General features: G+C 31.7%; 6 protein-coding genes across 8 annotated transcripts in view; 3 read left to right on the top strand and 3 right to left on the bottom strand.

Moving 5' to 3' along the window:
• The first annotated feature begins 13 nt into the window (after positions 1–13).
• On the top strand, positions 14–6,054 carry LOC109545197. The gene is made up of 5 exons (XM_019915741.2): positions 14–104; positions 4,962–5,363; positions 5,419–5,622; positions 5,687–5,871; positions 5,940–6,054. Exons 1-5 carry the CDS (start codon positions 14–16, stop codon positions 5,988–5,990), a joined length of 933 nt encoding a protein of 310 aa, XP_019771300.2. The 3' UTR covers positions 5,991–6,054.
• Positions 6,045–7,480, bottom strand: LOC109545198 (40S ribosomal protein S29). The gene is made up of 3 exons (XM_019915742.2): positions 7,322–7,480; positions 6,332–6,431; positions 6,045–6,186 (listed from the first exon to the last, which is right to left on the bottom strand). Exons 1-3 carry the CDS (start codon positions 7,381–7,383, stop codon positions 6,178–6,180), a joined length of 171 nt encoding a protein of 56 aa, XP_019771301.1. The 5' UTR covers positions 7,384–7,480; the 3' UTR covers positions 6,045–6,177.
• Positions 7,481–7,921: 441 nt separating this feature from the next.
• LOC109545177 (ras-related protein Rab-8A) lies at positions 7,922–11,412 on the top strand. Of its 2 annotated transcripts, XM_019915716.2 has the most exons (7): positions 7,922–8,182; positions 9,047–9,107; positions 9,162–9,334; positions 9,389–9,561; positions 9,733–9,735; positions 10,661–10,797; positions 10,987–11,412. In XM_019915716.2, the coding sequence occupies exons 1-6, from the start codon at positions 8,059–8,061 to the stop codon at positions 10,751–10,753; spliced, it is 627 nt and encodes a 208-aa protein (XP_019771275.1). In that variant the 5' UTR covers positions 7,922–8,058; the 3' UTR covers positions 10,754–10,797; positions 10,987–11,412. The 2 variants fall into 2 exon arrangements, with proteins under 2 accessions (XP_019771275.1, XP_019771276.1); XM_019915717.2 differs by lacking the exon at positions 9,733–9,735.
• A 165-nt stretch (positions 11,413–11,577) lies between these two features.
• LOC109545176 (N-acetylneuraminate lyase) lies at positions 11,578–17,332 on the bottom strand. Its single transcript, XM_019915715.2, has 7 exons — positions 16,995–17,332; positions 16,863–16,921; positions 16,481–16,551; positions 13,727–14,041; positions 13,522–13,667; positions 13,169–13,340; positions 11,578–13,112 (listed from the first exon to the last, which is right to left on the bottom strand). Exons 1-7 carry the CDS (start codon positions 16,998–17,000, stop codon positions 12,976–12,978), a joined length of 906 nt encoding a protein of 301 aa, XP_019771274.2. The 5' UTR covers positions 17,001–17,332; the 3' UTR covers positions 11,578–12,975.
• Positions 17,333–18,832: 1,500 nt separating this feature from the next.
• On the top strand, positions 18,833–22,262 carry LOC109545142 (UDP-glycosyltransferase UGT5). Of its 2 annotated transcripts, none has more exons than XM_019915651.2 (7): positions 18,833–19,127; positions 20,192–20,327; positions 20,380–20,675; positions 21,077–21,218; positions 21,388–21,610; positions 21,663–21,882; positions 21,932–22,262. In XM_019915651.2, exons 1-7 carry the CDS (start codon positions 18,973–18,975, stop codon positions 22,200–22,202), a joined length of 1,443 nt encoding a protein of 480 aa, XP_019771210.2. In that variant the 5' UTR covers positions 18,833–18,972; the 3' UTR covers positions 22,203–22,262. The 2 variants fall into 2 exon arrangements, with proteins under 2 accessions (XP_019771210.2, XP_019771209.2); XM_019915650.2 differs by having other exon boundaries at positions 21,077–21,332.
• Positions 22,252–24,056, bottom strand: part of LOC109545140 (ubiquitin carboxyl-terminal hydrolase 33) — a gene marked incomplete in the record, with an annotated part of 11,581 nt that continues 9,776 nt past the window's right edge. The window contains 1 exon segment of the mRNA XM_048667795.1: positions 22,252–23,991. Coding sequence (XP_048523752.1) covers positions 23,768–23,991 — 224 coding nt within the window.

The raw sequence follows: 24,056 nt of genomic DNA, 5'->3' as shown, positions 1-24,056 counted from the left end.
AACACATTTAGTGATGATATTCAATCAATTGTTCTTGTCTTGCCTTGTTCTTCTGATTCTTCTAATAGAAGGAAAATGTCAAGAGAAATTTGAGATTTCAGCAGGTTTGTTTATTAACTTTAATATTTCGCGATTATGTATTAGTTAGATTCCAGTTACTTAATATAAGTAGTACAAGAATAAGATTACGAATAATTTGTTAATATGCAAGAAAGTTATCAGTTAATTGTAAGAACCATGTCTGCTTTTATGCAGAGCACTAGTTAATATTCCTTTAGACTTGCTGAGTAACTATAATAAGAATTGAAAAACATTATAGCAAGCAAGGAAAAGATTTAAATACTTAGACTTAGACAATGACTCTTATCATATGATCTTAAAAAAGCGCATTTCTTTAAGATTCAAAAAACGCCTGCATTGACAAATGTCTTAAATTGATGAGAAAAATCGAGGAAATAAAATATAAACAACAATTAGTAATTTCTATTTTTCGATTTAAATTTGAAATAATAATGCAGATATTGTCTGCGTAATATAAGTATAAGCATTAAGAACTAATAGAAAAAAATTGATAATAAGGAATGAATTACTTCGTAAAATAATCCAATAAGGTAAGTTAATAACATTACTGTCGATGTGCTGCAAAATTAAGCATTGAAATGCAAATGAACAGCCTCTAATTCACGCTTTAATTAACGTAGAAATTTGAGGCGTCTTAAAAAAATGTATACAACATAATTGCAATGTGAAAAATATGTGCACTAAACTGAAAAACGTTTTCCGTATATTATCAAGGTAAGATCAATTTGAATAATTATCCTTCTGAAAGAATTAGCAAATTAATTGTGCAATTTATAGCTTATGATTACGGTGTGTTTCCCTTACTTAACGATTGCCAATATGGAGGTTACTGAATCTAATTGATATTTCTAAATGCATATTGCGTCTTTTGATAATCCATATAGCAAGTGTTCCTCGAAGATTTTCTTCATATATCTCAAGGAATGCTTTAATTGTGCAGTTTTAAGTCATTTGCAAAGAAATGATAAAAAGTATTTTTATTAAAAGCACGTTTTCCTTGATCAGCTTTGGTTGCAGCAGGCAATTATCCTTTCAGTCATTTCGTTATATAAGCTTTTTAATGAACTGAAGAATCATTTACCAGAGCAAGTAACGGGTATTTTACTACTCCTATTTTCCCGGTGTATAAAACGATTCAAAATTCAGTAGATTAATTTTAGGACCGTGTTTTCCATCCAAAAATAAGCTTCGACACCCTGGTACTCTGCAAACAAAACGTTCGCGGTTTATGGGAACTTTTTCCGAATTTCGTGACGGAAAATACGGACCTCAAATGAAAGTACTGAATTTCGAATCACGCTGTACATCAATCAATTAGAAATGTTGATTATTATTAAAATAAATACCAAAAATGGCTTGGAATTGATATGATTGAAATTTATTTTATAATGTACAGGGTGTCATAGATACAAGCTCATTTATGGAACGCTGGGTTAGTTAGAGACTTGTTGAAACAAAAATTAATATATTTAAGTTATTCGTTGCGTAAAAGGTTGTTTCAAGAAAATTGTGCTGGTTTATCAAAATCTGGAATACATACAAAATAATTTATAAATTTTCTATTTCTATTTCCCTATTAGGACAAAAGATCGGCAATTTTTATGTAAAATAACTGCATGCGCGTTGAATTATTTCCATAAGAAGTTTCACAACAGAAAAACCCAATTTTAAAAAGCCGTCCAAAATAATTACCAGACGCAACAAGCGTATTTATTTATTAAATGTTTTATTAATGATATTTACACGCCCGGTATTTTCCAAACGAGCTACACTTATTATGAGTAACACTGGTATGCAGCTCTAGAGATTATTCTGATGAAGACCATTTAAAAAATTCAAAGTTGCTTATTTAAAAGCAACACAAAGATAATAAAAAGCTGCAAAAACTGTTCAAAGTTGGAACAGTCTTGATATACATGCAACAACTCCTTGCGCCTTCTCCATTGAATTTAATTCAGTTCTAGGCACAAGCTATTTGCGGAGTCAGTTATACTATTATTTTACAAAACACAAAAGTATTAAAATTTAATTTAATCTGATCTTGACCTTTATTATCTCATCGCGCAAATCGGCTTTACTTAGCTGTACAACCGAGATTTTGTAAACCCCACATAAAAGTCCGCAAGTAGGTAATTTATTAAAGCGTAGGTTTAATTCGACTTTGCGATCAACATACCTAAAAAAAGCGAATCGACCTAGTTTATATGTGATTTTTTTATCGGATTCTTCCTTAGAACACCTATTGTGCATTTGGGTTAGTGCGTCGAGTCGCATAACACCCTGTATATTATCAAACATTTTTGCCAGCTGAATTCCTTCTGAAAACGTTTGTTTAGTTTTATTGGAGGATTTAAAAAATAACAATAATCAAAACCTTGACCGTTTTAGACGTTTACCACTTTTATGTATTATGTAGTCCATTTACCCGACCAAGGGAATCCTAGTGATTCAAATAAAAGCTGTTTCAATAAAAAGCGAAAAAAAAATCTGATTAACATCTGTGACATTTTTTAAATTAATCGATAATAACAGTACAAAATGTGTCTTAACTGCACCAATCACGAAAGAAAAAGCAATGAAACGTTATTTTCACTTAATTGTGAACATTTACATACGCCTATAATTTTTTACTATTTATGTATGATGACTTCAATAAATATGTAAGACTGCAAAATTAAATCCCAATAATTTCCAGAAAGATAATGTTCATACAAACCAAATAAAAATTATGACACCTTTATCTCGCCAATTCATGTACATACAACATTGAATGCTAATGCAACCATTGCGCAACTTGCAATCGAATGAAGGAAACTGATATGCAAGTAGTAAATTTATCTGAAAAGTATCTTAACTTGTTTGTAATTCAGAACAAGGTTACAGTAACTGCTGTAAAAGTGCTATTTGCGATTATGAAAGCACTAATTAAAGGAATTTTGAACTAATGACAGTAAATCCGCTTGGCAAAGAAAACGTTAATTATTGTTTTCAATATTAATTTATAAGCACAATTTAGAAAAATTCCATTTTACGTACGTTTGTTATTGATCATATTCACATGGGTAATGATTCACTGTATTTTTGCTAAACCTAAATGGAATGCTCTGAGAATACAACCAATATGTTGAACCAATTCCCAATAAATAGAATCATGCTCAGTTGCAGTACCTTTGGGCAAAATATATGTTTTATTCCAATATATCTGAACAAGTAAGTATTGGATGTGATTAATCACCAATTACAAAACTTACTACAATATAATGGAAATGAATGGAATATAATGGAATGAAACAGATACAATCTTGCAAAATTCGAGAAAGAAAACATTCAACGGTTCCTGAAATATTCATGATTCATGACTGTTCACAAGTTTTTACAGTTGCAAATTATAAACAAAGCTCAATTTTCTGTGCAACCATTTTTCATTGAGAGGCCAATGATCATGTCTGCTGTTCCATATGATATCGAGTGAAAAATAAGAGAAATTTCGAAAATTTCAAATAAAAACCTAATTTTTTTAAAGGATTGTTCAGAACATAAAAAAATAGTGTTGAGTTCTATACCAAGCTTTAAGTGTTTCTAATATTTAAACATAAAGCATCCGAACAGACAAATCGGTACTTTGATTTTGAAGTAATTAAATGAATCCAAATAGGAAAATTATTCAAATATACAAGGTATTCATTTAAAACGGCAAAATTTGGGATATCCAGATTTTACTATTTAGATACGACCAGAATTGGAGGTTTTCTTTCGATGAGCTCAATTGATTTAAAATGCAACAACCAACCGAGACACCGAAAGAAAAATGTTTAAATTTTACAGACATACTGAATAGGCATCCTGTCTAACAAGTTAGTATCAAATAGCGTCTTATGTAAGTTTTTCAAATATTATTAACATACTGCCGATTTACGTTAAATGTATACCAAATAGTCGAAATATCACACATTCATATACACAAGCTTTTTTATTGTTATGCTAGGAATTTGCAAGGGTTATTCTTTGCGGGAATTGAAAGTAAATAACCTGAAAACCGCGGATTCTCGTATCTTTTTCCGAAAATAACTGCACATCGGAAAAACAGTTTTTATGGCTATGAACACTTGACCGGTGTTGGTGTGAAGAATAATTTTAGAGCTGTCCTGTATATACAACTTCTCGTTTCTGTAGCTAAGAAGACATTTTGGCCCTTCGAGCCAAATATCATCTAAATAGCTTTGTTGTGCTGTTGTAACATAAAAACCTTATGTGTTAAAGGGTCGATAATAATAATTTTCTACAGGACAGCTTCTAAACAATCTGAACTTGCTGGCTTTTTGTGAGAAAACCCGATTTTTTCCATGACCGATGCGACCACAAAGATGAATTTAGGCATTAGTCACTTACGTATAAGTAGCCTTAAAAAGCTTCATGTCCAAATACAAAGCATTACTATAGTCACAAATTATTATTATATTATTTTCCTTCCTGGATTTCAAAGTGTGAAATAAGTTTTTTTTCTTTCTTTCTTTTAAAAGAATTTAAGAATTTAATGTTTCCCAATTATGAGGKAAGTTTCTCAAATTGCTCTCCCTAAGATATATWTTTTTTTAACTAATGAATGTTTTAATGCTTTATAAATTAGTTTTTGTACAACATATTTTAAATGTAAATTGGTGTTTGTAGTTTGTTTTTAAACTAATTATTTTTATTAATTAATTTAATAATTATCATTAATAATAATGATGGCGCTGTTGTCTCGCCGAAAGGTTATATGRAAATTTTTATTTCACACTTTGACTGAAACCCAGGAAAGAAAAGAATATAATAACAATTACACGCAGTCAGGAAAATAAATCAAACAGTCACAAGTTATATAACATCACTATTTATTCTAGAAAAAAACGAAATTCCTTACGAAAAAGATGACGAAACAAAAATGTACAAGTCCAGTGGAAAACCTGCTCTAGTTATCAAAGAGCCACAGTACGAACTGAAAACACCATCCCAAGAGATTAAAGAACAGATCATGAAAGCTGAAGAAAAGGAAACTGTGGTTCCACAAGCATCGTTAAGCCAAAAAGTTGAAAACTCTACTCGTGAGCCAAGACGAGAAATCATTGACGAAGAAGCATCAATCGTTCCCCTGATATGCCCACATAAAGATGCGTCTAAGCCCCTATTTTCTTTGCCGTGTTTTTCCAACAACAATTGCGGCTTTCTTGGTAAAGATATGTTGTGTTGTGATGGAAGATGTTTGAAGGGCATCAAAAAACCTAAAGGTGACCCGCACCATGACCGTAAGTGCCTTGCAAAATCATGCGTGCTTAGGAAACATTTTTACGGAAATTACAGCCATATTCTTTGGAATAATAGAACGAAAGTGCCCAGACTATCCCCTAACCGAATTATCCGAAGTTAAAGAATGTATAACTGATGATGAATGTTCTCCACGGATTTGTTGTGGAGAAACGTTGCGCACTGGCGAAAAGGCTAGATATTGTAGAACACCGATACCAGTATGGGATACTCTGCCGTTACCATCACCAGTTTTAGAACGTAATTTAATTATTCGATCCAGGTACTTTACATATACCTGAATGTTTTGCTCGATAAATTTCAGCTTTGAAAACAATAACCAGCTATATGCAATGCACTCCGCCTCCACCTGCTCAATTAGATTTATATCCAAAAACTTGTCAAAACCTGATGGATTGTTTCCCGAATTTATGTTGCCAAGAGAAGGGCAAAAAGTTTTGCCGGCCGCCAAAAAGATCTCTTTTAGCTTTAGTTGCCGAATTAGGCCAAGTACGTACTAGTTGTTTTTTTGCTGAGAAAAAAGTATAAATACATATATCTTTCTGTATCTGTTTCAGAGAATTATACCAGAAGACGCTGCCAGAAAGTTTATTGAAAGATTATCATAAAGACCATTGTGAATTCAGGTTTAACATTAAGAAATGTTTGTAAATAAAAAAATGTTTTATTTTCTTTGAATGTTTTAATGGGAAGGAATTGAGGGAGTTTCTTAGCTTCTCAAAGAGAGAAAGAATGAAGGTTAAAAAAAGCTTTATTTAAATTTTATGTATTGTTAAAATATACATAATTATTAACTCAATCCAGCTGAAACAAAAAAAAACATTTATTAGAAGATATATTTTTACCGCTCAATATACTACAGTCAGTAGTAAAAAAAACGTTATATGGGATAATTAATTAATATGCTTTCAAAAACTGTATTACGAATACCAATTTGTATAAAATTTACCTTCTTGAATCCAATATCGTTGGCGTACTCCCTGAAGCATTGACGGCACAGGTTTAGTCCATATTTGCGAATCAATCCATGCCTGTTGGAGCATGCACGGCTGAAATATAAAGTCAAAGGTAAGAAACTATACCCTGAATATGGAATACTATATGCACGTCTATTATATAAAACCAAAAATATTCCTGATTGGCAACGGCAAATGCAATAAAGTGTACAACAAATAAAACCCTTTTGTATAATGTTTCTAAGTGAGTGTTTTCTTATGAGTTTAGTAGAGTATTTTTTGTGATAGCATTGACCTCATTAAAGTCGATAAATTTATGAAAGCGACGAAGGTTCACTTCCTCGATGGTTTGAGGTCTAGATTCTGGACTGAGTAATAAATTGTAGAATCGTAAATGTAATAAAACATCGAAAAAACGCGTCATTTTGGGCGTAATATTTTTGTACAAAATCGATGAAATAAAATTGAACTTAATAATAAAAAGTCTACACAGTTTTGTGCAATCCTAGAACCCAGCATTTTGCTGTGATTCCAGTTCTGTTTCAAGTCCTCAGTTCAAGGACTATTTGCCGATGATACAAAGAAATGTGGAAAAATGAGTCTCTTCACTGTAACAAGACAAAAGTAACGTGGACGATCCCTATTTGCTATTTAATGTAGGCTTGTGATTTTTGTGGAAATAAAAACCTAAGACAAAGGTCATTTATTGAAGTCCTGCTACACGCATCAAGAGCATCCACTTTGCCACCTTATTCCACAGAAATAACCTCACTTTGCCCAAAAATAAATTTACATTTTGCGGCAATCTTAGAACGAAAATCGGACTTTATATGGGCATTTTATGATTATTGATAGTCGAGATCATTGATACTGTATCGAAAATCATTGAATTTCTTTCTGGAAACAAGATACAAGCACTACAAGAAAAGCATGCCTGAACTATAATGTAGGTGAATAAACTGCAAATTGGATTTTCTACATACCATGATCGTGAACCCTGGCCATATTTGCGGGGATGGCTGTACCAGATGTTTTCAAAACCCATTTTCTAAGCGAAAAAAGCACGTGGATAGCAAATGAACTTCAGGAACCAGCGACTATGCGACGAAAGGAAGTAATAATTTGTAAATGACAGGCTTACAGCTCCATTCAGGGTCAGAAGCAATAGTACCAACACAAAGTTAAGAATACGTTCCGAAATTGAAAAAAATTAATTGTTTTATAACAGGTATTCAGTTATTTTAAACATGAATTCTGTGGTTATTTATACTTTTAAAATAAACGTGCACAATAAAGGTGAAGCTCAACAGAACATTTTCTGTGCTGGTAATGTAAAATGTAGCATTAAAGCATATTTTGAGTGAAATTAGCTCAAAGTAAGTAACAAAAATTTGAAATTTCACTGTTCATATAATTTCCTTAGCGAAACTAAAATTTGTGTAACACTTTTTTTAAATGAAAATCAAAACAATATAAATTATTCGTATTATGCATGTCCTCATATTTTAATTATTCGATTGTTGCTCCTGTTTTCACTGATATTTGTTGACTTTTGTTGAGGCGATATGCACAGATCACATCCTCTGTGGTCTGTGGCGATATACCAAGTTCGACATTGACGCATGACTTTCATGTAACTTGTAAACGTAAAAGAAAAGAAATTTCAATATTTTTGACAAAAAAGTGTTCGAACAACAAGTAAAAGTGTTTACTAAAGAATATGGCAAAAACGTATGACTACTTGTTCAAATTACTTTTGATCGGGGACTCTGGAGTGGGCAAAACATGTGTGTTATTTCGATTTTCCGAGGACGCATTCAATACAACTTTTATTTCCACTATAGGTAAAAAAAAACATTTAATTTATGCTTTTTAATATTTTGCTTATCTGAACTTCACATAGTTTTAGCATGCTCATAAATTGTCATTGACCGCTTCTATTTTTTTTCCATTTTGCTTTTTAAGGAATTGGAACACCTTTTCCTGTTAAACCACACCTAAAAGCCATAATTAACTGAAAAACCTTTCAAAATAGTCACAAAGCAAATGGAGTTTGCAAAAAAAACGTTGTTAATATAATGAGATTTTCCATAGAGTTTATGGCATCGTTAACTAGCATTCCTTTATTTTGAATTGGCTGCATTTTAGTACTGTATAATGATTCACGTTCATGGTCTGTTAACGGAGTAGAAGAAATAATGACAGTCTCCTATTATTTTTATTCCTTGTACATAATTCATAGAGAGCTAATTTGAGTTTGTAGTTGACAAATGTTTCGAGATGAAGAATCTATTACTCATTCATTACAAATGAGTAATAGTTAATAATAATGTTTTGCTGAAGCTATCGACATTTTTTTAAAACTTAAATGGTCTCGTAAAATTCCAGCAATTAATATTTTCGTCTCCCTCTTTATATAGGGGGTCCGTCGAGGTATTCGACATACTTCATAGGTACCTATAATATATAGATTGTAGAAGACTAATCTGAAGCAGAAGTTATTATTTTTTTGTTTTCTGATTTCTCAACTGTTCATGAAAAATCGAGGGTTTGAATTTCCCAAGTCGTACTAGTAACTTAGAAATAACATTTTTTTCATATATCAAATATTTTGGACACCCCGGACGATACCTTGTATAAATGTTACAGTTACGAGTATATTTATCTATTACAAAAACTGTTAAACTTTTATTTTTGTCTTGTTTTAGGAATTGACTTTAAAATCAGAACTATAGATCTGGATGGAAAGAAAATTAAATTACAGATATGGTAAGTAAACGCATTTTTAATCCTAGCATGCTATTGGGAATCATATGATTTTAGGGACACAGCGGGACAAGAAAGGTTCCGGACAATAACTACGGCATATTACCGTGGCGCAATGGGTATAATGTTAGTGTATGATATCACCAATGAAAAGAGCTTTGAAAATATTAAGAATTGGATCAGAAACATTGAAGAGAACGCCTCTGCTGATGTAGAGAAGATGTTGTTAGGTACATAGCAAGTTGTTATTATCTAAGTTGTTTATAACTTCAATTTATGTTTAGGGAACAAATGTGAGCTCGAAGAAAAACGACAAGTCTCTAAAGAACGAGGTGAACAGTTGGCAATTGAATATGGCATCAAATTTATAGAAACAAGTGCCAAAGCAAGTATCAGGGTAGAAGATGCTTTCTTCACGTTAGCCAGGGACATAAAGGCAAAAATGGAAAAGAAACTGGTAAGATCCATTAATATTCAAACACACTAGTGTTAATAAATCTCAATAAAATCTGATAACTAGAACAATGCATGAACATCGACGTTAAACATTTCAAATTAGTTAGTAGGATTTCATATTTAATTAATTTATATTTTTCTATCTTGCATCTGATCATCTTGTACTTGGCAGAAGGTAACTATATTATCTTTCTTTGTTTTGTGGGGTTTTATTTTCAGAGCATAAATTTTAATTTTATGGTGCTGCATTATTTTTTAGCTACACTGAAGTGAATGCTCAGCTAAACTTAATTAATTTCAATTTACCTTGATTGGTCGTTGATTCACCGGTTTGATCGCTAATCACTTCAGGTATCAACTAATGTGAAAAATATAAAAATCGCCAAACATCAAGATTATTAAATCAAATTTATATTTTTGGAGATATAACTGAACATTCACAGTTTTATAGCTACTGCATGTATTTATTTTTACTAACCACAACAAATTTTATTTGGTTTTTAGTTTATGGAATGTGGCTGGAAATATTTGTTACATTCCCTTACAATAGTCTGCACCCCCTAAATTTATATGCAAATAATCGTGATTCATATGCTTTATGTTACTGTTCGGCAACTAAATTATTATTTTGGAAAATTGTAAAATGTGGAAGAATTTTGAAATCATTTACATTAAAAAGTCTATTTACCCAAATACAGATGATAAAACATTAAATGGGGGGAGACCGGAGCCAATTTGAATGCGAAAAGTGCATTTAGAAAAAGTTTTTCTTCTGTTACTAGCTTAATTATTTCTGATGAACTAACAATTAGCGAAACAGTAATTATAAACATTATTTTTCTACCTTACACAAGATTAAATGCGTCGTATGAGTGCAAATGACCTCAGAAGTCTGCAACATCCCGTGAATTTTAAAAATTGTCTTACTGGAAACAATCGGCTTATGATGGGTAAAAACTTTCTGCTTTTTTAGAACATGTTCCTATTTGAATTTGCATCTTTTTTTACTATCTATTCAGATAGACCCTGTAGTAGAGGGTGTTAGGCTTTGGAAACATAATACTTTTCTAGGTAAATTGTTTGTTTTTATATTAATATAGGAAGCAAGTAATCCTCCTAAGGGCCATCAATTGAGAGCCTCAGAACCGCAAAAGAAACCTACAAGTTGGTTGTCTCGATGCAGCCTTCTCTGACCTTATGCCGCTGTAGATATCACTGTCTTACTAGCTCTGCAAATGTAAGTAATCAATCTTAGATTTGAAATATTTTTACGATGTTCTGTTGAAAATAAGAATCTAAATAGTCTGCGAAATACATTGACAATATGATAAGTTTATTAAGCACTTTCATGCAATTAAATTTGTTTGAAAGTCTTCTATGAATGCATTTTTTGAACTCTTGTTTAGCCTATCACTGATATTTTCAGGTCTTATGGATAATTTGCACTGCTAAGCGAAAGAAGTGATTTGAGACGATTCTGCTATATCATTTTAAACAGAAACCCTATTTTCCTTCTTTTGACGAATATAGGTCTTACATTTTATTTAATTATAGTATTATACCTCTTTGTCCATTTCTCAAATTTTAATCAATCGCATATTCTTATTTATAGACAGCATTTTGTTAGAAAATAAAACACGATCAAGATGTCCCTTTTTTGTAATCTGGGGTATTTGATTACGTATTTAGGACAACAAAACTGCTATTATTATTTTTTGTTACATCCTGTGAACTTGAAATACTTAACTGCAAGAAACTGCAGGGATTTGTTTTAGCAGTTAATTGAATTATGTGATATTTCAGTTATTATTGTGAAGAATCAGCCAATGGAACTAATAAAGCATTAGTTTTAGCTATTGACTTTCTGGTGAATAGTATATTAATTTAGCTGCTTATACTTTTGGCGTAAGGGGAGGCGGTAGATTAATAATGGTGTTGAGGTGGAAAAAATATGAAACTTCATTTTGCAACAAACATTTGGACAAGTAAATATATACTGCAAAAAAGCATAAAAATATTTTTATAATACAATTCACATAGGCCTGTTTTCTCAAATGTTCTATAAAATACGCTTTCACATTTTTTATATCTGCTCGATAATTTTTATAATACATGTACACATATATTATAAAACTTCGATCTCAGAAATGTATTTTGGATTTATTACAACCGATATATGTATATCTTTGAAAGCAAAATTCAACTCAGAATTTAGTTGAGATTCAAATTTTGAAATTTTTGCTTTTTCATTGGACACTGAATAGCGTTCAATCAGTTTAACAAATCCAAAAAAAAAAACATCTAGGAATTTACCAAAACATGTGACGAGGTAATAAGTTTATAGTTTTTGATATTTATATATACCTATATATAAAGGCCGAATGTTTATAGAAAAGAACTTCCATCTAACTTTCCTCATTACGTTCTTGTATATTCTACTTATAAAGAACCATTAGGCACGACAACCTGCTAATAAAAGAACCAAGTCATTTTTACATATGTTTTCCCCACGTATTTTGAACATTTGATATAACATTGCAGTTCAATAGGTCAATAGTATTGTGGGATCGTGATAAATTATCAACTTTTTTCTAGCTCCTGAAAGGCTGTAAATGAAAGTTGAAAAATTATCAGTTGTCGTGTTACTCTAATACATCGTCGTAAATATTTAAGCATTGTAACCGTTAGCGAGTAATAGAGAAATTATTTTTCTAAATTTATTTTAAGGGTATGCTATCTATGTTATTTACAAGTATCATTCATCCAAAAACAATATAATTCGATTAAACAAACGAAAACCAGTAAAGAATCAGGACGCAACTATGGGTACCAAACGTTAAAAAAATTAATCTCTATAATAATTACTATATGTATTTCCATTACAGAACCATGATTTTTTCCATGTCTGTAGGTTTGTTCGTTAGTGTTGTACTTTGTTGACATGAGATTATTTTATGTAAGCTAATCCACAGTTAAATCGTCAAGACCCTGTATTCTTAGTTATTTTTCTAAGATGTCAATGTTTTTTGCTTTTAGATCTTAATCAACACGAACAAGGAATCCTTTTGTTTTGCCTTTGAAATATTTTTAATGATAAACTCTGTATATAAATTACCTTTTTTAAAAGCATAATTTTTTATAATTTTAATAAAACTTATGGTGATAAGATATGAAGTTTTTTTCTTCAAGAACCCACACCTGGAATAGTATATTCAGTCGTCATTACATTGTTTCTATTGCAAAGGAAGCATCGTGGGTTTGGGAAAAACACGTATTTGTAATTAAAAAAAGGTGTTACAACTTTATTTATTTATTATAAAAATATATATGAGAAACCTATCCTGATAAAAACATTAAATGTTCAGTCGCTGCTATTTGAACCAAAGTTCAATTGGGGTGTAATACCTGGGCACCATTACAAAAACGGTTCCAACCGCTTTTTTATTTCCTCAATTTTATATGGACTGGGATTTTGCAAAGGTGGTCGCGCTAGCCCGACGTTAATAGGCGTAAAAAGGTTCATGGCCAGTTTCAGTCCCGCTATTTTAGCTCCTAAAAATATTAAGTTGATAGAAAATCATGAATACTTTTCGAGGGAAGGTATTTACCATATTGTGATACAATATTGGTAATTTCCGTTAGATTGCGTTGCAATTCGGCTGCAATCTCTAACTTATTGTGTTGAATTGTATCAAACATTTCTCTCACGTATCGAGGAAACATGTTTATCGCGCCTGCCATGGCAGAAGTAAAACCTAAAGCTAAGGCTGGTTCAATTACCTAGAATAAAAATAATTGAAATTGTATGGAAAACTAATAAATAAAAAAAATTGAGGGAATGTCTACACATTTCTTTGCCCAATGGAGGAATATTGAATTGATATGAAGTGTTTTAGTCTCAAGTGAAATTAATTTTAACTAATAATTATCTGATAAAACTGATTTTTGAACATCTACTTACAGCTTCGCCCCCAATAATGATCGTATATTTTCCATTAGCTGCCCTTAAAGCTGCATGACCCCCGGCTAAATCACTGGACGTATATTTAATGCCTTTCAAATTTGGAATTTGTCCATTTGCTTGTTCCAAAAATTCGCCCATATCAACTAAAAATTTCCGGCAACATTAAACAGGCGATTATGAATCACTGTGATTGAAAACTTACTATTCACTCCAGATTGAGTCGGATAGTGATAGTAGAAAAGAGGAGTATTTGGAGCGGCGGCGCTGACAAACTTCAAGTAGCTTATTAGTTCTTGAGTTTTTTTCGGTTTAAAATACAGTTCGGGAAGGGTTAAAATCGCATCAACTCCCAAGGAATCAGCATGTCTTGCAAGCTCTACCACATCCGGAAACGGCCCTCCTCCGACTTGAATCATTAGTGATTGCGATGTTTTTTTCACCGCTTCAGCCCATGCTTCTGTTAAGTTTTTGCGCTCTTGTAGTGAAAGCGAAGTACCTTCACCAGTTGAACCAGCAACTAAAATGTTGGAAGTCGGGGGCTTTTTTAACAATTAATTATACCCATTCAATGGGTGTTTGATATGATTTTCTATTTTACAAAGAATTTTCGATTTTTTTACTCTTAAAGAGTATTTTGATAGTTTCCGCAGAAGCTGTATAGGTAGCAATTGTGATATATGACTGGAAATATGTATAAAAAGATATGAAAGTAGCTCGAGGAGAAGGGTGCGGTTCAATACTTTCTTTTGCAAAGTAGGTCTTAATTAATTACAACTCACTATTGATGTTAAATTTTGTTTAAATGTAAAATTGATTTTGTCAGCCATTTCTACTTATTTTCCCTGGTTCCCCATTGTTCTCAGTTATCTTGCCTTCACCTTTGTAAATCCCTTCAGCTTTCTGGATTTATGAATTGGGAACTGAATGATCTCTTCATTCAAAACGTTCTTCGTTCTGAATAATATCAAACGTGTGTTTCTTCGTTGATTTTCCAACGTTTTAAAATGTTTTTTTTTATATAATATTACGTTCAATTTAAAAAAATAATCGTATGCTCTACCAAAATATTGAATTTAATAAAACATGTAATATAAATATGTTAATACTATTAAAAATCGCCAAGGGAAAATAGTGATTTCAAAATAAAATTATTATTTAAATTGAAATGATGAATTGACATTCTTCGGTTTAATTGGATTGGAAAATTTTAAATATTTATCCCAGCTCGTAAAGGTGTGTTATATTACAACTACTGGAAACTGTGAAAATATAATATGGAAGAGAAAGAACGAAGTTAAACAAAAACTATAAGATAATTTTATGTAAGCGATCGAAAATATAAATCAACTAAAACTTGAAGACTTATAATGCTGATCTTTTCTACCATTTAATATTCTCTTCGCTTGATTTGTTTCGTATCGATTGTGCATACCGCAACGGATTGTTGAAAATGCATGCATTTTATTTTAGTTTGTTTGTAATGATTCGCATGGTAAATCTGTATATTGGAAAAAACAGGATGATTCTCAAATTTTCTGAATGTTTGGTTTTCTCATTTTCTTCCTTCTCCCGTTTACCAGCTTGCTTATTAGATTGTCATCTAACAACTTCGCACTTGGTGGTGTGCATTTTTCAAAAGGAATATTATTGTTTGCATGTTTTCCTAATAGGTTTTGCTTCCTTATTAATTGAAGTTGTCTAATTAACATATTTTAGAACTTTTCAGCTATCGAGTGAGTTTTTCTGGCTATCCCTTTTTTATTTGCTTGGTAACGGAATTATCTTCCTTTCAAATCGTTTTTTTCTTCGGAATACTATATTTATTTCGTTCTTTCAATTGGTTAGATTTCTTATGTTTTCCTCAATAAAATCATATCGCCTCATAAAGTAAGCTCTCTTTAAAGCTTGGTTGGTGCATATTTTTTAAACGTAAAATTAATTTGCTGTGTTTTCCTAATACGTTTTTAATCCTGATTATTGACAATTATCTTGTTCATCCTTGTTAAGCTCTTCAGCTACCTGCTGAATATTTCTGGTTATCTCTTTTCTATTTGCTCGGTACCTGAATTACCTTCGCTTTAACATCGTTTTTTTTTCAGAATAGGTTCCACAAACTTTAACATCTTTGTTGATTTTTTAAATTTCTCTTATTTTTTTGTTAGGATATGTTATTTTTAAGATTTTGTCTTAAAAAGTGGTTCATGTTATTATATTAAAAAATGTCTAAAGGAAAGCAGTGATAATTGTCTTCCATAGAAATAGAATTGAAAAGATTTAAAACTTTCAAACAGTTTCTAAAGACGAAACTGAAACCCGTAGACTTTTGGTGTTGATCTTCTGCTCTTTTATTTTTCTTCGCTTGATTTGTTTCGCATCGATTAAGCATCCCTCATCGGATGGTTGGGTATTATTTCGCTTCAGCGGATTTGAGCTTGCGTTTTATTCTGTTTGTAATGATTAGCATGCTAAATTTTATATTTGAAACAATAGGATTAATCTACGATTATCCGAAATTGTAAATGTTTTTGTATCTCATATTCTTATTTTATCTTAGCTTCGGTAATTGCTTTTTCAAATAAAACGTTTATTAATTTATTTGGAAAATATACCGCACTTAAAGATCATTGTGGGTCCGCATTTTTTAAACCTTAAATTTCTTTTTGTTGGTTTGCTTTTTTCTCAAAAATATTTTCCTTTCCTATTCAGGGATCTTTTCCTTTCCTATCATTCGATTGAACTTTTATTGGTCGTGGTTTTTTTCAATTTCTTTAGTTTTTGATAGGAAGATATAAAAATATAGTCAATCTTACTGCTAATCCCAAAAAGAAAGCAGTATATATTTTTGTCATTGCAAAAACGTTCCAAAATAAATCAATTTTCTGTTATTAAACATTCTATCTACTTTTTTCAAGCTAATTGGTATTTTTGACCCTCTCAAATATGGATTAAAACTTACCTAAAATCGCATTAATTCCGGCATCTAGAAGATAATGGGCGTAATCTGGAATCCGCTCTGTATTCACTGAGCTAAATTTAAAAAAAAGAGTCATGTAAACTTAATTACGTAAATGGGTTTCGAAAGTTTTTGCAATAACACGCACTTTGCGTATTAGCCTTTCAACATTAACTGAATATTTTATATACAAGTTTGCAAATTGTTTGCATCATAATGTTTTGTAAAGAAATATACATTTATACGTTTTAATACTGAAATATTTCGGATGTATTTTCAGAAAATAGTTTTTCCCGAACATGGAGCTTAGTTATATAAAACTAGCATTAATTAAATATATAACTTTCATCAGAGTTAACAGTAAAATGAAAAAATGTATACTTACAAATCCTGATTAAAAATGGTGAAGACCGGAGCCATAATACCAAAAAATGTAATATTTGCCTAAAAACACGAACCAAAGGAATTTGAAATAATTATGCTTCGATGAATGCCCTTTGCCACTACTGGTACTTACAATCATGTTTGATTTGCTCTGTTTAAAATCCCTGGAATTATTAATTTAACTGCTGTACCATTTACGTACAGGTTTTAATAAATTACAACCACACAACTCGACAACCTTCAATATACAAGAGGTAAAAGTTTGTATACATATGCCGATAAATGCTAATTTAAATTAGCCGATGGGTAATCAGCAACTTCTTGCAAAGATTGCTGCGCGTTGGACGGCAACTAAAAGAGATTCGGTGGAAAAGTTATTTTCTACCAATTATAATTTGGGTGGGATTGTTTGATTGTAACGGATTGCGGTTTCCGAATAATAATTAAGTGACCCCGCACTCATATAAGGTGTATCAATAATAATAGTAAATGGGCAGAAAATCTAAACTTATTTCCGGACCTTGTTCTTGATTGTCAATTTTATTTTGCCACCATAAAAGAGTGAAAAATTATTCTTAACGCTATTAAGATCACAACCATTTTTGATTATTGAAAGACCATGCTTGATTTCCTGCTACTCTGTAGGTTCTAAATGAAATCATAAAATTTTGCAATAAGTACTTAAAATATACACATTTGTTATGTACAATGACCTTAGGTAAAAGTAAAGTGGAAAATTAGGATAAGACCTTGCTTAAAATTTGATTGTTCACCATTTTATAAGTGAAATTTCCTAATTTGTTGCACAATAATGATTTAATTTTTTCTACATTCGTTTACTAATGTTTAAATCGAATTTAAATAATAATGATTAATTCAATGTAGCCGAAAGTTTACAGTTCAAGTGCTTGCTTGTTTTTCTTCCAGTTTCCTGGTGGTAGGATGTGATAAGAAACTGTTGAACTTTTCGCCTTGTTATAATATACTGTTTCTTTAATCCGTTAAAGTTGTGTAGGTATAGTTGTTCACCAAAATAAATCGTAATCTACTCGAAGACTCTTTTGCATTCACTCAATTCCACAGTTTCTCATAATAGTTACCCTCGATTAATAATTCTAAAGCAGCTTTCATCGTCTGCTCTTTTCCAAAAGCGAAATCCCAAATAATAGTTTCTCACTTTGTCTTGATTTGCCCCGACAAGCGAATCTCTGAACTTTTGCCGGTTTTCCACGCCGGCATAAAGGCCCGCAAAACTCACTAGTTTCAAGCAATTCCCTCCGGTTTGAAAACTCTTTTGATAAGAGAAAACTTCTAAGTTGACCAATGTACCTGGGAATAATTCACCAGAAGAAAATGCATTAACTATCAATTATTATGGTCAATTATTAGTTAACAATTGTTACTAAAAAGCGGTTTGTTTTCGTTTCTTCATCATTGTCAAAAGGAAGCTCTAGAACTGTAATTTTTAACATTTCAACTTATTGTTGGTTTTAATATAGGAAATGGAACATGTTAGAGACAATTCTCATAAAGTTGAGCAAAAAAATGAATTTAACTTGATTCATTTTTTGATTGAGAAAAGCTTTACTTTTTTTCTTTTCTACAAATTCTTTTTGAAGCGATTACCACAAAAAAGTTTAGTCTAGACCTATACTTTAATTTTTAATATCGTTTATTTTGTAATCGGGGAAATGATATAACTAATTTGCCGCATCGAAGCGGTAGTTTCCAAGTCGATTAACTGAGCAAGTAATAATTACTAAGAAACAGGACCGGTGTAGAATGAGTATTATTCTTTAACATTGTTCATTATGTACTGTTAAATAATAAAAAATCGTTATATCGTGCATACAATTATCCTGATTGAATCATTGTTCATTTAAGTTTCAAAGTGAATGTAAAAGGTCAATTAATATATCAGCGTTGCAATTTCCAATAAGCAATTGTAAATACGATGCTATTGGTTAAATTTTCAAAATGGAACACGCATATCTTTACTCGTCTAACAACGCAATCAGTTGTACCGTTGAGGCAATATATCGGTTTATTATGATGCGACTTAGTTGATATCAATCCTTGAATGGTTCGATTGCTTTAAACCGCATAGAAAAATGAAGAAAATCGACGAATTTGGGCGTTGCATTTTCATTATTGTTGCGGTCATTTCACCGTTAACATTGTCGGCAAGAATCCTGTGTGTTTTTCAAATGCCCGCAGTCAGCCACCAGGCCACTTTTAAACCTATTTCTAGAACACTTTCACTGAGGTAAGTTCCAATTATTCTATATAGTTAAGCATTGAACAGAAAAATGTTAAACAAATCTTGCGGTAAAGTTAAATGTTTTATTGCTTAGGAAAGTTTGCCTTAAAAAAAGCAATCAAACAAGTTCAAATAGAACATTTTTATACAATCGGGAAACTACTTACATCAAGTAGTTCTAATTATTTTGATTGCATGTTTAATGGATTACTCAAAGAGCCAAACGATTATTTTCGGCATACCTTGAAAGAGGCATTCAATATTGTATACCGTCAATAAATAGGCATCAGCGTCTTATGTTTTATAAAGCATTTCATGTAACTACATTAGTGAAAAAAAACGCTTTCTTACAGGTTTGCAAATTTTTAAAGGTTGTACCAGTCGTGTCGACGAAACCAGGCATAAAATTTGTGTTTATTTTCTTTTTTCTCCAAAGTTACACGACACAGAAATAAGATACATAGATAGAATTGAATTATTTTTTCTTTTATTTTCTTGACCCTATTGTTATGATTTAATATAAATGTAGTTTGAACACCATGTGGTATAATGAGAGAAAACGAATTGGTATTTATAATCCAACTTGTGGCGATATATTGAGTTTTAGGAAGACCGCATTTTGAAATTGTTTTCAACTATACACGCTGTACAAAAACTGTTTATGAATATTTATTTAATAAAGATTTTTTCCCGAATTAACTTCTATTTTCCTGTACATTCTAAAGGAAGCCTTCTCGGAAACTTGTATATTATATAATACAGGGAATTCGATTCTGAAGCTGGTTAACTGCATTTTCGGATGTGCATTTTTAATTAATTAAGCAAAATGTATATTTTTAGTTTTTTAAAAGAATTCAGCCATCTATTGTTTTAATGTTTTGTTACAACAAAGCGAATTTGTGTAAAGCCAAAACCATGTGCCTATTTTTCCCAATGTGAGAAAAGCCAGAGTTTTGTTCTAAAATCGCATTATCGGCCAAGAAAATGTTCCAATATGAAGAAGAGAAGATTTAAGAAAATCGACATTTTTTGCCTTTTTCTTATTTTCAATCATGCGAACATAATTTCAGAGGACATGAAGTGATTGCAGTAACCCCACACCCTATAAACGATCCTGCTTTAATTAATTTAACCGAAATAGATACCAGTCGGTCAACGTATGAAATTATTTCCAAACATGGATTCGAATTCTTCATGTCCAAAGAGGTAAACTGCATTTCGTAAACAATGAAATATACGTAGATCCATTGATTTCTAGTTGACGGTGCAATCTAAAATCAGAAAAATATTTGCCATGTACAATGAATTCGCCGAGGCAATTTTGGGAAATCAACAATTTCGAGAAATCTACACGGATCAGAATCAAAAATTTGATTTGATAATTGCCCAAATCTACGTAAGCCCCATTATGTTCGGGTTAAGTGAAAAGCTGAAAGCTCCAGTGATCGGAGTGTCTTCAATGGGCGGCTGGTCAGGCACTCATGTAGCTGCAGGAAACCACAATCCACCCTCGTTGTATTCTGAAATGTTTTTACATTATAACGGAGATTTAACGTAAGTATGAACTGCTGGAAGTTTTAGAAAACTCCACCTAGATGCAGAGTGAATAAAAATTTGGAGAGGAGGCTTCGAGGAAGCCTTGTAAAACTTATTAAAGAGTGAAGAAGAATGTTTTTCAAGTTTTACTTGAAAATCCCATTTCTATTTATTTTTGGATTTTATTTATCAAACCTTTTTTTATTACTTTAATATATAGAAAGTGATTCTACAGCTGAATCATAGGACGAATACTCCCAAAAGTAAACTAATTTGCCATGCAACAAATGCGGCATATAATGCCTAATACATTTTTAATATATGTAGGTAAAAATATCCAATTAGGTATTAAAAAAAAAAGCTGATGCAAAATTTAGCCGCTAAATTAATTTAACAAACTAATCAATGTCCATTTCCAGATTTGTCGAAAGAATCAAAAGCACTCTTTATTACATATGGTCCAGATTATACGTCTACTTTATAGCGATGCCAAAATGGGACGCAATAATGCGTAAATATCTAGGCCAAGATCTACCTTATTTGGCCGACATTGAACGGAATGTGAGCGCTCTTTTTCTGAATATCAACCCTATTCTTTACACTCCTAGGCCTATGGTGCCTACTGTTGTTCCCTTGAGTTTTATGCATATTCAACCACCAAAAGAACTACCAGAGGTTTGGCTGATACAGTAAAATATGACGCCACATGCCGACTTGCTCTGATTTTCAGGATATTGCAACTGAATTAGAATCGCCCCAAAATGGTGTAGTGTACTTCAGCTTGGGTTCGAATGTAAAAAGCGTAAATATTCCCGAAAAAATACGTTCTCTGCTCATGAAAGCATTCGCCGAGTTGCCCTACAAAGTTCTATGGAAATTTGAGAACGAAGAGCTATTGGGAAAACCGAAAAATGTCGTTATAAGAAAATGGTTACCCCAACAAGACATTCTGGGTAGTCGAATTAGTATGACAATAGAAACCGCGAATTCACTATATCTTTGCAGCTCATCCAAATGTGAAAGTCTTCATAAGCCAATGCGGTCTTCAATCTACTGAAGAAGCAATCGACCGAGAGATACCCATGGTGGGTATCCCATTTATAGCAGATCAGGAAATGAACAGCAAGCGATTAGCTGCATGGGGCGTTCTTCGACATATTGATTACCTAAACACAACCAAAGAAGAGTTAGTCGAAACTATTATCGATGTAGCTGAAAATCCTTCGTGAGTATTGTGTTTTGTTACTGGAAATGTGTTATGAATTTGGTTGCAGTTACAGGGAAAAGATGCAGGGCTTGCGACGATTGATGCAGGATGAACCATGGACAGGCATACAAAAGGCGGTTTGGTGGGCAGAATATGTTATTAGGCACAAAGGCACAAAACACTTGAAGAGTCCTACCGTAGATATCGAATGGTATAAATATTTGCTATTTGATGTATTTGCCGTTCTTATTGGGGCGCCGATTGCGGTTTTGATAATTATCATTAAACTAGCCAGGAACACAACAGGAAAAACGAAAAATAAGTCAAAGACTCAGTGAGGCAAACTTATATTTGTGATGAATGAATTTTGAAAAAATTAAAGAAATATTTAATAAATATATTTTATTCCCTATATTTGAAGTGTTGAAAATAATTATTCCTTTTCCACACTACGGTCTTCTGTTTTTACAATTAGAAGAAACTTTTACAACTGCAAATCACTACACTAACACATCAACAAATACGACACAAACAATATGAGAAATAACAAGTATAAAAAATTACATAATATGCTATTCAAAACTGAACAAACAGACGTCCATTCAAATTGTTTATTACTTAATTTGTAATTTCTAACTTATATAACACATTTTAAATTTAACATTGGCCGCTAGTCAACAGATTTCAACAATTGAAATTATTTGAAAATATTTAAGAATTTAATAGTTTGTCATCATAAACTATGTTGCATATATATTTTACTTTGAAATTCCACGACTATTGTAAAAAACATAAAACTGCTAGATTGAAAAACTGCAGACATAAACGAATAAAAAAATACTTTCATTGAATCTTTACTGACTTTCAAAATTCCAAGCACCCTAAACACTAAGCGGACAGATAGCAATGTAGCTAATAAAACAATTTAAAAAAATGTGCAGACAATAGGGAGTTTAGGGAATAACGTTTTTTTCATTTCATTTTCATTTCAAGCGATTTTTTCACAAAAACCATAATTTAAATTAAAAACAATTGCTGCATTTTTTTAAATTTTTGTTGAGAAAATGCCGTACCATCAGGTTCATGTATAAGGCCGTTCCCACATATTGACCAATATGCTGCAAACGTTTCAAAAAATAATAAAATATGTTAAATGACAAAACTGACATGGTCATCTGAATTAGGTCGATGTAATATCCTAAGTCCTGTATATATCCTAAGACTGCCAAATATAAAATCCTTGAATTGAAAAATGTAGTTGGACCGAATCCATAATAAACTATAGTAATAGCGCACCAATATATGAGTAATAATTCTGCAGATTAGCATATAATCAACGCTTCAAAAAGTTTGGTTCCAATTTTTAAAAGAATTAAGTCGAAAAAAGAATAGTGTATTGTTTATAAATCGATTTGTGGTAATATGTAGGTAGAATCTGTTGGCACCGACTCATCTAATGTCCAAATGTAAAAAAATATATATTTCTTTATGGAAATATTTGCATTGAAAAATGTATTGCTTTGTCAACTTGGAAATTAACTAAATAAATAAGACTGAATTTTATATATCGAAACTTTCATTCTACAGCAATGGAGAATGTACTGTTATCAAATGGCTTTGGCTTTTTGGGTCGTATTCTTAAACAACCTATGTCCTAATTCAAACGTGTGATTGATTTGTCCAACATGTTTCCGGGTTAAATAGGTTTGATAACAAACTATTAAATTGTACGCAAACTTTAACGTGCGCTGGATTTTCACCGTTCTAACCTAAACCACCCATAAAGCCTTTGTAAGCAAACACCGGAGCGGAATTTCACCACAATGTAATATTTTCTATCTTGTATGTACAAACTGGTAAACTATACGGTGCTTAATAAATTTGCCACAGTGGTTTTGGCATTTTATTGATTCCGCCGTCTGTAACGGCCTCTTGTATTCCCAATATTCGGTAGTCTTTGCTTGAAGCCTAATACAGAAACGTCATCTCGTTTGTCTTCAGTCTCTCTTGATACGATTTCCGCTTTCTCAAAATTTGTATTTTGTCTATTTTCAACCGGTAAATTTGGTTGCGAAGGATTTTCGTCTAGATTTGATGCATTTTCTGCTCCCATTACTTCTGTAATATCTAGAATTTAGTAATTCTGTTGAAACAAATACATTTTCTGGTAAAAACATTTAATCTACACTACT

This window comes from Dendroctonus ponderosae, unplaced genomic scaffold, assembly GCF_020466585.1.
Source record: "Dendroctonus ponderosae isolate FM_Combo_2020 unplaced genomic scaffold, Dpon_F_20191213v2 Dpon_F_20191213_6, whole genome shotgun sequence".
Taxonomy (NCBI): Eukaryota; Metazoa; Arthropoda; class Insecta; order Coleoptera; family Curculionidae; genus Dendroctonus; species Dendroctonus ponderosae.
Note: the sequence above shows the minus strand (reverse complement) of the source record. Positions and strands in the feature narration are given on the sequence as shown.